The 13,140-nt window shown below is 36.9% G+C and overlaps 1 protein-coding gene across 1 annotated transcript; it reads right to left on the bottom strand.

Moving 5' to 3' along the window:
* Positions 1 to 2,618: 2,618 nt before the first annotated feature.
* Positions 2,619 to 12,865, bottom strand: LOC142983870 (zinc finger Y-chromosomal protein 2-like). The gene is made up of 8 exons (XM_076131026.1): positions 12,634 to 12,865; positions 10,824 to 11,583; positions 10,265 to 10,422; positions 9,305 to 9,429; positions 8,358 to 8,475; positions 7,551 to 7,687; positions 3,554 to 3,691; positions 2,619 to 2,805 (listed from the first exon to the last, which is right to left on the bottom strand). Exons 1-8 carry the CDS (start codon positions 12,742 to 12,744, stop codon positions 2,775 to 2,777), a joined length of 1,578 nt encoding a protein of 525 aa, XP_075987141.1. The 5' UTR covers positions 12,745 to 12,865; the 3' UTR covers positions 2,619 to 2,774.
* Between the last annotated feature and the right edge of the window lie 275 nt (positions 12,866 to 13,140).

The raw sequence follows: 13,140 nt of genomic DNA, 5'->3' as shown, positions 1-13,140 counted from the left end.
CGTCCTTTATTTTATATACTCGTGCAATGATTATGTATAAATGTAGATAGCTCAACTGAGTATTTTGCCTACAAGTTCATAGATACTTGCGCTCGCTGGTCTATAAACGGACAGTCAAAAGAAAAGAACGCAAAGCGGTGTTAATTACGGTCGTTATGTTTGAACATTATTAAACAATAAAGAAATATGTTTTTTTGTTCCCCGTATTAAAATAAATTTTAGATCTGTATGACATGGCCTTAAAAAATGTTGATACCGGTTTTTTTTTTTAAACTATCGATAGTATATTTTTTATTTCATAAGGTTTGCATGAAGTATTGGAAATTGTATAATTTTATTTCAAAAGTTTTTCAGAAAGTCACGAATTGCTTTATTTAAACGCTAAATTGTTTGATGCGCAACACGACAACTAACCTTATTAAACGATAAATAAACTGCTAGGATAAAATATCTAATTTAGCAAAGTTGTTCATTGTTTGACAGACAAACATAACAACACTCGCATTTCTGTCATCACAAAAATTAAAGGCACAAAACTAAAATTATCAAACGACTAACTATTCTACAATAAAATAATCTTTGTCACAAACGGGATGCTCCTGGTCATTTATCAGAGGAAGCGGACTTTCCACCGATATTTCATTGAATGCTATCAACCCATGGTATTCAGCCAAACAGATTAGTTCCCGGCTAATTGTTATCTTATCACCCAAATTATTGTTTGTTTCAATTCTGGAATTTTGAGTTTACTTAGAATTTTTGCTGAGTCAGTAATGAGTTTGTTAATAGTAAATAGGACTTCTATTTCAAATAGGGATGACGAGTATTTTTTTAACCTATTTCTGTCCCACTGCTGGGTAAGGGTTTCCTTCCAGACCAGATAGGATTTAGGCCTTGAGTCCACCACGCTGGCCAAGTGCGGGTTGAGTTATCATCAATCAATATAAAAAAATGTTTATCAAATAACCACGTGCCTCCGTCTAAACAATATCCTCAGGGAGACTTGAATGTCACAATGTAAAACAGATAAGATAAACCGTATTTTTTCCGCGTAATTCATTAACACAGCTAACCGCATCCTGAGTCCTGGTTGATACTTAAAACATTGTACAGTCACATTTTGTATTGTCTAAAGGACCTGGAAGTCAACTATTAATAAATAAAAAAACAAATCATAGATGTATTGTAAACCTGCAATAAGTAAGGGAAAGTTGGGTATATTGGACCGCTCGTTAAATTGGACCACCTCTAAAAACCCGTTTCGTAGTAATTTTATTTCAAAAGTGTAAACACATAATGAAGTGCAACTAACTTCATTTAACATCGGCTATTTTGATTTCGGCATAAAACCGAGCGTGTTTTCTCTGTTAACAATAATCAATTTTTCAGATATTTACTGTAATTTTATGTGATCTGTGCTAAGGACGTAACTAAATTAAAGGTAAGCTGTAAAGATTCATATTTTTTTTGTATATCCGTAATGTATCTGCAAATAACTAGCTAAAACTATTTGGCGGCTTTGATATGTTATGTATTTGTTTTGATTTAATTTCCTTAAAATTATACAGTTCGATTAAATGGACCGCATGTAGTTTGATAAAATGAACCGGTCCAAATTAACGAACTATATTTTTACAATTTAGTGAAATAAAATCCTATTCACTTTCTTGCCTCTTTACAGATGACCGAGAAAAGATATTATAAGTGGAAACCTGAAGAAACTGCGAGAAACCAAGGAGTCAAGTGAGGACTCTTCAGGCGAAAAAGGCATAGTTTTGGATGATTCAGATAGTAGCCGCTTTGAAAATTCTGATAATGAGTGTGCTACATGTAGATTAAATTACTTGGATAAAAGAGGGCCAAAAGTTGACTGGGTGAAATGCGTGCGATACCATAAATGGAATCATCAGACTTGTATTACCAATCCTGATAGTTGCGATGATTGTTTCTCTTAGGTGATTTATATATGAGGCTGATTTCGAGTTCTTTTATAATTATATTAGATTTAATCTATATTTTTTGAAGAAAATGTTTAAGTTTTGTTTATTTTTCGTTAGATCTATTCTTAAGTCCAATTTAGCGACCCCATGGTCCAATTAACCATGCTGGTTTGGTAAATTGGAACAAAGCTCCGATCTCATGTTTGGTTAATTTGAGATAAATATATAACTGTAATGTTGATTATTGTTAAATAAAAATAAAGCCAATTAAATGGAGTTTAATTTGGTGTAAGAATTGTTTTTAAAATAATTAAAAAGTTGTGTCAAAAACACATTTGAAAAAAAGTGGTCCAAATAAACCGACTTTCCCCTACATATTATTTCGGCTATGTAACTGAGTGCAAAATGGTCAGGTGCGTAGTACTCGTAGGTGGGTTAAAGTTATTAAAAAAATAACTCTCTTCGTTGATAAAATATAAGTAAGTATAGAAATAATTACGTCCACAATTTTTGATAAAACATAAGTAAGTACAATTACGTCCTCAATTTTGCCCGCAACGTTGCCTGCGTTTGTCTTCGTCTCATGCGCGAACCGCCGCCTTTACGGGTAGGGAACTATACACTATACAGGTACTATATTAGAGTGTGCAGTCAAAATATCAAACCAAAAAGTATTTCCACAGACATTTATTGATAAAATACAGACGTTTACATATCTTTTAAATACTTATTACACAGTAGAAAGAAGTTTAAAATGTTATCGGAATGTAGTTCAATCTTATGTTTACAAATAAATTTAAAGAATAGATATAAATAATAATCAGTCTGGTCTTGTCAAGACGGCTTCGCAGATGGGCCGTGGTGCCTGAAAAAAAAAAAAAAAGTATAATAATTTATCGTATAGGTAATAGACATCCGTAGGAGTTCTGTGACTAACTAAAACCTGGGTTGTGGCTGTGCTAAGGCTAGGCTGATGATGCTATGGTTAGTGGTCAACTGAGTGTTAGTTTTTCAAGCCGTATGAAGGGCCTTTGTCATAACTTAACGAGTGCTAGCACGTTCGCGTGAGCAACGTCGTGCTAATATAACTATCAAATGGCGCAACGTCATAAGACGTAGCAACGTTCCACCGTAATAAATATGACAATCAGTACCTCGATTCTCTACCACTATCGACTAGCGACAACCGGCTAGCTATCGAATTTTGACATTTAGAATGTACTGCCAAAACGTTTCCTACGACACCCGTCAGAGGCGCTGATCAGATTTTCATACAAAATTTCTCTATGACAGGTCGGTTGTCGATAGTAGTAGAGAATCGAGGCACAGGAGGCCGTTATATGACGTTGCGCCATTTCACAACCATATCAACACGACGTCGTAAGACGCTGCTCACGCGCACGTGCTAGTTAACGTGCTCTCCGAGGCACGGAGGTCTACCGACCTCAACTTCCAAACTTCGGGGTATTTCTAAGAAATTCTTAACAGAAAATCGCAGAAAAGACTTTTTGGCCCGACCCAGGTTTCGAAACTGAGACCTCTTGTGCGGCAGTAGCACACACTACCCACCGCGCTACAAAGGCCGTTAATGTAAGTAATGGGTGTATACGTACAGTCTCTGATGTCTGTAGAGCGCACTGCGCTGTGAGTAGAGTCGGCCGCACGTGGCGCAGGCGTGCGGGCGCGCGCGGCCGTGCGCGCGCTCGTGCACCTGCATGCTGAACTTGCGCCGGAACGACTTGTGGCAGATGCTGGAACAATCAAATATATAGAATTAATATTGTAGTCTAACAACTTAGTGGAGCCTTATACGCAAGGTTCGTGGCTAGCTGAGGTAATAACAAGACAATTTATATATTATATAATAAGCAGTGATAGCCGAGTGGTTTAAATTGGCACCTCCCACGCAAGTGATCGCAGGTTCGAATCCGAGGCAACACTCCAATGACAGTTCGAAGTTATGTGTGTTATCAGAAATAATTATCACTTGATCTAACGGTGAAGGAAAACATCGTGAGGAAACCTTGCATGTCTAAAATTTGTTTAATACATTTATTGAGGGCGTGCAAAGTCCCCAACCCGAACTTGGCCAGCGTGGTGGAGTCAAGGCCTAACCCCTCCCCCTCGTTTGGGAGGAGACCCCTTGCCCTGCAGTGGAACAGTAATGGGTTAAAAAAAAGTTACTAAGTGACTGACTGACTGGTTTTCGGCGCACAACCGAAACTACTGAGCATAAAAAGTTGAAATTTGGTATGAAGATTCCTTAGGAAGTGTAGAGGAGCAATAAGAAAGAATTTTTGGAAACCCAAAAAAAGGGGAAAAACTTATGTAATCAGCAAAATAATGTTGGGAAAACAGGAAAACTAAACTCTACGTGGATGAAGTCGCGGGCGACCGCTAGGTTAACTATAAAACGGTGCATGCTAAGGCTCTCTACTAAGTTGTCGGACTACACGGATTCGCTAGCGTAGAATAGGGACACTGATCACTTGTATCTATCTATCTATTTATCCCATTTGTACCCACTGTTGAATATTGACCTCCCCTTCAGTATACTACTTTCTACTGTAATCCTAATCACTCACCGGTATAAAATGTGCTATAGGATTTATTTGGACATAGGCGGTAGACTATGCTGTTTCATGAAAGCGGAGTTAGGCAATGCGGAGTTAGGCAAAGCGGAGTTAGTCATAGCGGAGTAGAGCGATCTGCGAGTCGACCGACGACAAACGCAGAGAGGAGATTTCGAGCACTAGGATTTGGTACGATACTACACACAATTTTGGTAGATTCGCAGTCTACTCGCTTTGCCGAGTTCCATTTCAGTGGAAATACACCCTTATTCGTGAGATTCATGATCAGTGCGAAACAGTACGTATTGCGGTACGCGATACCGTCTAGGTGAGCGATATTGTTTAGTAATGGGTTAAATAAACTACAGCATTACCATAAAACCCTGTGTTGAACTACATAGTTTACAGTGAATCAGTGAGCACTAAGCGAATAAGTCAGCGATATTATTTGGTGGAACTAACTATAGCATAACCCTGCGGTCTTCACTTCTATAGGCGGTAGAGGGTAGCGATTTTTAAAGCGTTACTCGGAGATACTGTTGAGAACATTCTAAGATAAATTAGAAAAGACCAATAGTACTTTGCTAGGCCCAGGAATCGAACCCGAGATTATGATCAGCAGCCAGCCAATGGTGTGATGTTATGACATGCATGTAAATCGATATTTATTTATAAGTTCAAATTGTAGTCTGTGATTATGTATGTGGAAGGGTGTGTGAGGAGCGAAATAAGACTCAACAAATTTATAATTAGTGACAAAATGAATACATTTAATTGTTAAACACTTACACATTATGTACAATCGGATGATATATATAAATAAATAAATAATATATGTAGACTACTCACACATGGTTAGCTAATTCAAAACTAAGCAGAGCTTGGGCTATAGCGTCAAATATACGTTAAGCTTCTACTCGCGACTTATTCCCCGTGAAATTTTCATTGACAAAATGCTTTTGAAAATGTGACAGAGTATACACATTTTTAACTCCGACTATTCTATGGTAATCAGACTACTGATGAACATAGTATACTATAGTAACTAGACTATTAAGTGTTAATACATACTTATATACTTCTATAAATACTTATTTATATAGATAAACTAGCTGAACCGCGCAACTTCGCCTGCATCACATAAGAGAGAATGGGTCATATTCCCCGTTTTTCCAACATTTTTGGCTGGTTCTCTGCTCCTATTGGTAGTAGCGTGATGTTATATAGCCTAAAACTTTCCTCAATAAATAGGCAATCCAACTGAAAAGATTTATTCAATTCACACCAGTAGTTCCTGCCATATTAGCGCGTTCAACCAAAGAAACAAAACTCTACAATTTTATAATATTAGTATAGATTTACATTCAATATGAATAATAATACAATATTGGGTTACGGTTAGTGACTAGCACAGTATTCTAACTATTGATGTTAGTAGATTTTGCCACTGCTGGGCAAGAGTCTCCTCCTGAATCAAGGGAGGGGTTAGACCTTGAGTCCACCAAGCTAGCCTAGTGCGGGTTAGAGACCTCGAATGCCCACAAATGTGTTAAAGAAGTTTTAAGCATGCAAGGTTTCATCACAATGTTTTCCTTCACCGTTAGAACTAGTGATATTTATTTCTAACAAGCTTCCGCCCGCGGTTTCTTCCGCATGCATAGATTTATTGGGGTAATAAGTATCTTATATGTTAATCTAGGTTACAAACTATATATTATGAGTATCAACTATAATATGTGAGTATACTGAGTATGTAGTTTTTTATCAAACATACATACATCCATCCTCACAATCTTTCGCATTTAAACACACATAATATTACGCGTAATTAACTTTTTCTATGAAAGAGGACTTACCATCCATACATCCATCCAAAATATGATACTTAAATGCTAAACGGGTAATAGATCCGATAAGAATTCAAAATATTACGATACCTGATTATTTTACTGGACGTTTCGACCGACTTAACAATGTAAGTTAAGCTTTGATAATTTTGGCACATACATACATACATAGAGACATTAAATCTGGCCTTCTTCCCATAAGTGTAGGCAGAGACCAGAGAACGATTTTGGCATAATCCTTAGAAACTTCCTTTGCTTTATCCACAATAGAGTTGTAGCGGAGCTTAAATGCGCGTTAGCATAACTGCGGATTTTGCTCAAGAACTTAAGTTTCAAGGTCCGCAAAACGTTTGTTTTTTTTAAAGACCACTCCCGCACTAAGAATTGCTCTTGAGACGCGGGGACTTTTACAAACATACAAACAGCGGACACAAAGTACAACCAGACCCGAAACAATTATTTGTGGATCGCACCAATAATTGTCTCGCGTGGGTAACGAACCCACGACCTCTCGACGCAACGGTAGCGGCGTGGTAACCTAAACCACTACGCCACGGAGGCAGTGAGTCAACTTAGCGCGATATAACTAGAAATGTTCTTTCTATGACCTAGATTTATGAACATAGAGCAACACCCGAAACATGTAACTACTGAAACTAGTATTATATTGTAACAATGTAAGTATGTCTATGTTTATGTCTATGTCTATCTCTAAAGTAAGGCCAACCAAACGAGATAAAAAACGTAAACAAGCAGACCATTACTAAGTAACATAGCGATAGCGAGCGATTATTATCTCTGTCCTTATCACTCGTACGCGCAGTAATAGCAACGAGATGTCGTTGTGTGTTTCTTGGTACACGAAAGCCGTCAGTACCGTAGTTGTCAACATTTGGTCCGCCATTTTGCGAACAAGTTCATTCCTGTTTGGATTGCGTTCGAAGTGACACATATTTTTTCGTCTTCGTATTTACTTGGCTTTTTGTTTAAAATTCGAACTTTATAATAATTTATTCATATAAAAATGTTTTGAACCCCTGTAACTTTGTTTACATTCTTTATCTTGTCTGGTTGGCCTTACTTTATGTCTATATCTATGTCTATATTTATGTCTATGTGTAAGTCTATGTCATCTTAGCATTAATAACAAATATGATTTCGCATTTATTATGTCTCTAACTTAAATGTACCTGCAACTGTATGGTTTCTCTCCTAGATGCATACGTTTGTGTATCTGCAGCTGTCCAGGACTGTTCAGTATCAAACCACAGAAATCGCATAGCGCTTTCTTGTTGAACATTTCATTCTTTGATATGGCGTGCTCTTTCTGAAATAGAAATGTGTGTACATACTTATTTTAAAATATGGTTAGTTGTCAACTTCGCTCAAGACTATCTTATCTAAGGGGTGATGAGACGATGAGGGGATGTTGGGTTGAGGCGCTCATAGCCAGTTGCGCTCACTGGTCGGTAAACGATCAGTGGGTTCAGCAAACCCTTGGCGCGGTTAATCTATAAATGGGTGACCGCATAGTGTATTTGAGCTGAGCGTCTCCGTGCTTCGGAGGGCACGTTAATAGTCGGTCCCGGTTGTTGTCTACTAAGATAACAGTCGTTAAGCCATTTCAAAGGCCTCTCGGGCGGCTTGAACAACGTTGACACTAGGTTGACCACTAACCATACGATAGATAGATAGACCTACGGGAATCAAGTTTTGCTCTACCTCTCAACGTCTAAAGTAGCAATGGAAAGGAAAACTTCATGCGCCTGTCCTGGACTTTGAACGATTTTTGCTCTCGATTTAAACGCGACTGCATCCGAATGGGGAATCCAAGAAAGGTAAGGTATATACCTATTTGTCCCCCTCTAAAACTGTCCCTAGGTTGCCCGCGCCACAGTTGCTCAACCGACTGATCGTTTACCGACCGATGAGTGCAACCAGTCACGAGTGCTCAATTGATCAAAGATAGTTTGAATAAATAAAGATAGTTAACTCACATCTAAATGTCTGCCCAGTGTGGTGATGGAGTCACACTTCATGTTACAATGGCGGCAGATGTACGGCTTCTTTATCAACGATTGTGGATGCTTGTTGGTACGATGTGTTGATAATTGTCTGTAAAAATACATCAATACATTTACTACCGCATTCAAAAAGTTATGTTCTACTAACCCCCAGTTTCTGAGATACATTTAGCGGTAGTTTATCTATTCAATAGCGTTTAAACTCTTATAAAAAAGAAAACAATTTGAATATAAACTACCGCTAAATGTGCCTCAGAAACCGGGCATAAATGATGTATGAATTCTCTTATCTATACTTAATATTATAAAGCTTAAGAGTTTGTTTGTTTGATTGTTTGTTAGTTAGTTTGAACGCGCTAATCTCAGGAACTACTGGACCGATTTGAAAAATTATATCACTGTTAGATAGCCCATTTATCGAGGAAAGCTATAGGCTATATATCATAACGCTACGACCATTAGGGGCGGAGTAGTAATGAAAAATGTTACAAAAACGGGGAAAATTATGACCCATTTTCTCTCTTATGTGACGCAAGCGAAGTTGTGCGGGTCAGCTAGTGTAGTATAAGAATTAAGACGATATACCTATTAAAAGTCTTATGACGTCAGAAGTTTAGCACATAATGTAAGAAGGTACTTCGTAAAAAGTCCCTAAATCCCTAACTTTAATTCTTTCATTGCGTCACTACATTGCTTCACTGCTTTAATGCGTTCTATGGCCTACCTCTATAGGCAAAAGGCGTGATTATACGCAACTTATAGTTAACTGAACTCTCGATAACTCTAGATTTACATAATATTAGGTACTAACAAATACAAAAAAATAAACAGCTGTTTGATCAACTCGAAATTGAATCCAAGGCCTCATTGGTCCACCACTTGAAAGACAAATTTTGCTAAGTAGATAAAGTTGAACTTACTTGGCCATATGGAAAGCGACTCCACAAACATCGCAGATAAACGGCTTTACATCATTGTGTATGTTTTGATGCTGCTCATACCATGTCTTGAGGAAGAAACCACGGCCACACTTGTCACATGTGAACTGAAATATAACAACAAGAAATATTAACATTGATCAGAACGCTTGATACTTGTTTATTCTCATTTATATTGGTTTAAACTCATACGTGAATATTCAAAGGCAATACCACAATGTAGTAATCATACATACATACATATTCAAATTATCCTTTATTAGGTCGGGAAAAAGTCTTTTCGCATTATAGTATGTATGAACTTGTAATAAAATCTTTTCTCTACACAAAAAAGCTCGATATTTGGGTACCTCACAAGTTCACTGAAAGAAACCTAATGAACCGTGTACTCATTTGTGATTCTTGAAGCCAGAGAGATTTTATTACAAGTTCATACATACTATAATGAGGAAAGACTTTTTCCCCAGCCTCATACATAGATATATTATGTACATATTCAAATTCAAAATATCTTTTATTTCGTTTCGTGAGCAGTGATAGCCGAGTGGTATAAGTTGGTACCGTCCGAGAGGCCTTTGACATGGCTTAAAGACTTTTTATCTTGGTAGAAAACTACCGGGACCGACTTTTTACGTGCCCTCCGAAGTACGGAGACGCCCAGCTTCAATACCACTTAGCGGTCACCCATCTATAACATGTCCGCGCCAGAGTTGCTTAACCTACAAATCGCGCAACTGACTATAAAACCAGCTTAAGCAGTCACCCATCTATAATATGACCGCGCCAGGAGTCGCTTAACCTACAAATCGCGCAACTGACTATAAAACTAGCTTAATACCACTCAGTGGTCACCCATCCATGAAATGACCGCGCCAGGAGTTGCTTAACCCACAAATACATAGACTGATACATCCACAGACTGATAAAAAAATCAACTCTTACCGGGAATGTGTTCTTATGCATCCTGATCTCATGTTCTTTAAGAGCTCCAGTGTAAGATGTACTGAACCCGCACTTGAAGGAGCAGTGCAGTAGTTTCAGTCCACTGTGCGCTCGGTACCCGTGCCTCATTATATCAGACACTGTCTTGTATGTCCTCCCTGAAAAGTTATATACATCTAGTCAGTTTTGGTAATAGGTATCATCAGCTTAGCTATTCTTCTATGTTGTAGACGGCTTAAAGTCTTACCGGATGTAGCTGAATACCAGTATTTTACATGAAGCAACTGCCTATCGAATCTTATTTTTTAAAGACAACTCCTGCTCTATGAATTGCTCTTGTGTCGCGGGGACTTATACAAACATTTAAACAACGGACACAAAGTACAACCAGACCCGAAACAATTGTTTGTGGTTCACACAAATAGTGGGAATCGAACCCACGATCTCCCGACGCAGTGGTATCGGTGTGGCGACCTAAACATCTGCACTACGGAGGAAATCTTAAAATAAGCGTCTATAATATACAATAGTCCCTTCTACCACACACTAGAATACTCACCGCAAAGTTTACAAAAATAGGGTCTATCATTCCGATGAAACATCAAATGACTCTTGATATACTTCTTACAGTATTTCTTATTACATTTGTCACAATTATACAGCGTTTTCCCATCAACAATCGTCTCCGTATACGTTTGTTCAATCGTCTCATCTCTCTCCGTATGCTCAGATTTATAATGCTCCTTCAATTTAATATGAGAGTCACAAACAATATCACAAGTCAAACAGTTATAGTTCTTCAAAATACTTGTAACTGGTATTTTCTTTTTACAGAAACTTTTTATTTGTTTCTCTTTACGTTGGTTCTCTGGGCATAGAGTTAAGTTCTCATCATCCGACATAATGTTTTCATAAATATTACTGTTGATAAACACATCATCTTTTATTACGTCATTAGATTCTTCATTCATTGGTATAACTGGTTCTGGTAGTGTTTCTTGTACAGGAGGTATTTCTTTCTCTTGTTCTTTCAAATATTTGACTTCTACTTGTTCAGGAATGTCTGATTTATTCTCAACTCCACCCTTTTCGTCACATTCACTCACTAATAGAACAATATCGAATTTCCTCGGTTCCACCTCTGCTTGCACGGTTACGTTATGCAAATTCAAATAATAATCAACTAAAGATCCTTTTTCTAAATTTTGTTGCAACATTTTTTCATTTTCTTTGATTTTGGCACAAAATTCATACATTTCTTCAACTTTATTGAAACATTTTGAACAAATGTGATTTGGGAATGATACATTGTTTGGTATCTGGAAAATTGATAGAATGTCTTCAATACATACATACATAAAATCACGCCTTCTTCCCATAGGGGTAGGCAGAACCCATAGAACACCACTCGGTAATCTTTATATGATTGTATCATTGGACAACTCCCACATGGTAGACTGATTCCAAACTAAGCAAAGCTTGTACTATGGTAACCAAACAACTGAATTAGCTAGTACAGTAAAAATTTAAATCTTTGTATTGCAATGTTGTTTAACACAGTAGTTAACGGCACTAGGGCCACGTCAAAAGATAGATAGATAAGGGTTGGTACATATAAAAGTATATATATACTTTACTGCTATTTCATCCTGGCTTTTATTCACCCACTTTGCACAAATAAATGCAAACTTGTGCTGTAATAGTTTTAAGTGTAATTACAAATACAGTAAGTGAATTCAGAAAGTTAAGTGTTGCAATTTCATCAGCTTCGGTTCAACGGTTTAGCCATAAATGTGTTCAGACATACAGACAAACTTTTACATTTGAAATATTAGTTATGATTATAATAAAGTTTACTTCTTCACATCCTGCACAGTAGTTAATGCTACTAGTATTTTGTTTATTATAGTTGCTAAATATATACTTAAGTTACAACAAGTGCATTGATAAGCCATAATCGATTCAACTGCGAGTGAGTCTTTTTGACTACTAATATGAAATGTTTATTAAAAAGAGTTTATTTTTATATAGCACAGCTGTATGGCAATACTAATTGAGTTTTTATGCAGTTTTAAGAGTTAACATATGGGGCACTCAAGTGAATACCTATCAAGGAAGGCTATCCAATGGAAGCTTTATGCTTTGTAAAATGAACAATTCATTTGAGCAGCTGTGAATCTACGCCTCTGCTAACAAATCATGGAGAACCAGGTTTGATTCCCGACTCGCGAAACTCTAAACATAAGCGCAGTAAACGTTTTTTATAATTCTGTAACTGCATGTTAATGAAATAAGCTCTTCGGTCTAGTACTTAAAGGTGTAAAGTTGTAATAATTAGAGTATATTATATACTTGGTATAGGTACTTACATTTAAATTTAGACTGGATTGTATTTTACTATGAATGTTACACTCCTCAAACAACTTCCACATCTGTTCATTAGAAATGTTCAAACAAAGCCTACATAAATTAATATCCATGATTGCTGGTTTAATTCATATTTTATTAAATTAAATCATGAATATATCCTTTGAACTGCTTCACCAATTTACTGTTTATTGTCAAATAATTCATGTCAATTTGTCGACCAATCAAATTCAAGCGTTTCTCGGGCCGGAATTGAAATCCATTATTATTCAATCCGTTACACGTGCTTCACTTATTTCAAAGTTGTTATAGGATAAATAGATCAACTTTGATAAAGAACAACTGCTAAAAAGCATAGCATTTTAATATTTGTAGTAATTTATGAATAAACAACTAGAAATATAAGTAAAAACGAAGGATAAAAGCCAGAATTTATTAAAATTTGCGAGCATTGTATTGAAATGTTCATATAAATTCCATATCACGCATACTGCACTTTCTGTCACTGT

The sequence above is a fragment of the Anticarsia gemmatalis genome, chromosome 25 (assembly GCF_050436995.1).
Source record: "Anticarsia gemmatalis isolate Benzon Research Colony breed Stoneville strain chromosome 25, ilAntGemm2 primary, whole genome shotgun sequence".
In the NCBI taxonomy this organism is placed as follows: domain Eukaryota; kingdom Metazoa; phylum Arthropoda; class Insecta; order Lepidoptera; family Erebidae; genus Anticarsia; species Anticarsia gemmatalis.
The sequence above is the reverse complement of the archived record's forward strand: the minus strand, read 5'-3'. Positions and strand labels throughout refer to the sequence as shown.

Bases quoted from the DNA above. Each gene is read 5' to 3' on its own strand.
- LOC142983870 (XM_076131026.1), bottom strand. From the start codon at position 12,744: ATGGATATTAATTTATGTAGGCTTTGTTTGAACATTTCTAATGAACAG. The intron at 11,584-12,633 runs GTAAGTACCTAT...TCAATTTTCCAG, and splicing joins AATCCAGTCTAAATTTAAAT to ATACCAAACAATGTATCATT. The intron at 2,806-3,553 runs GTACGTATACAC...TTTTTTTTTCAG, and splicing joins CTCTACAGACATCAGAGACT to GCACCACGGCCCATCTGCGA.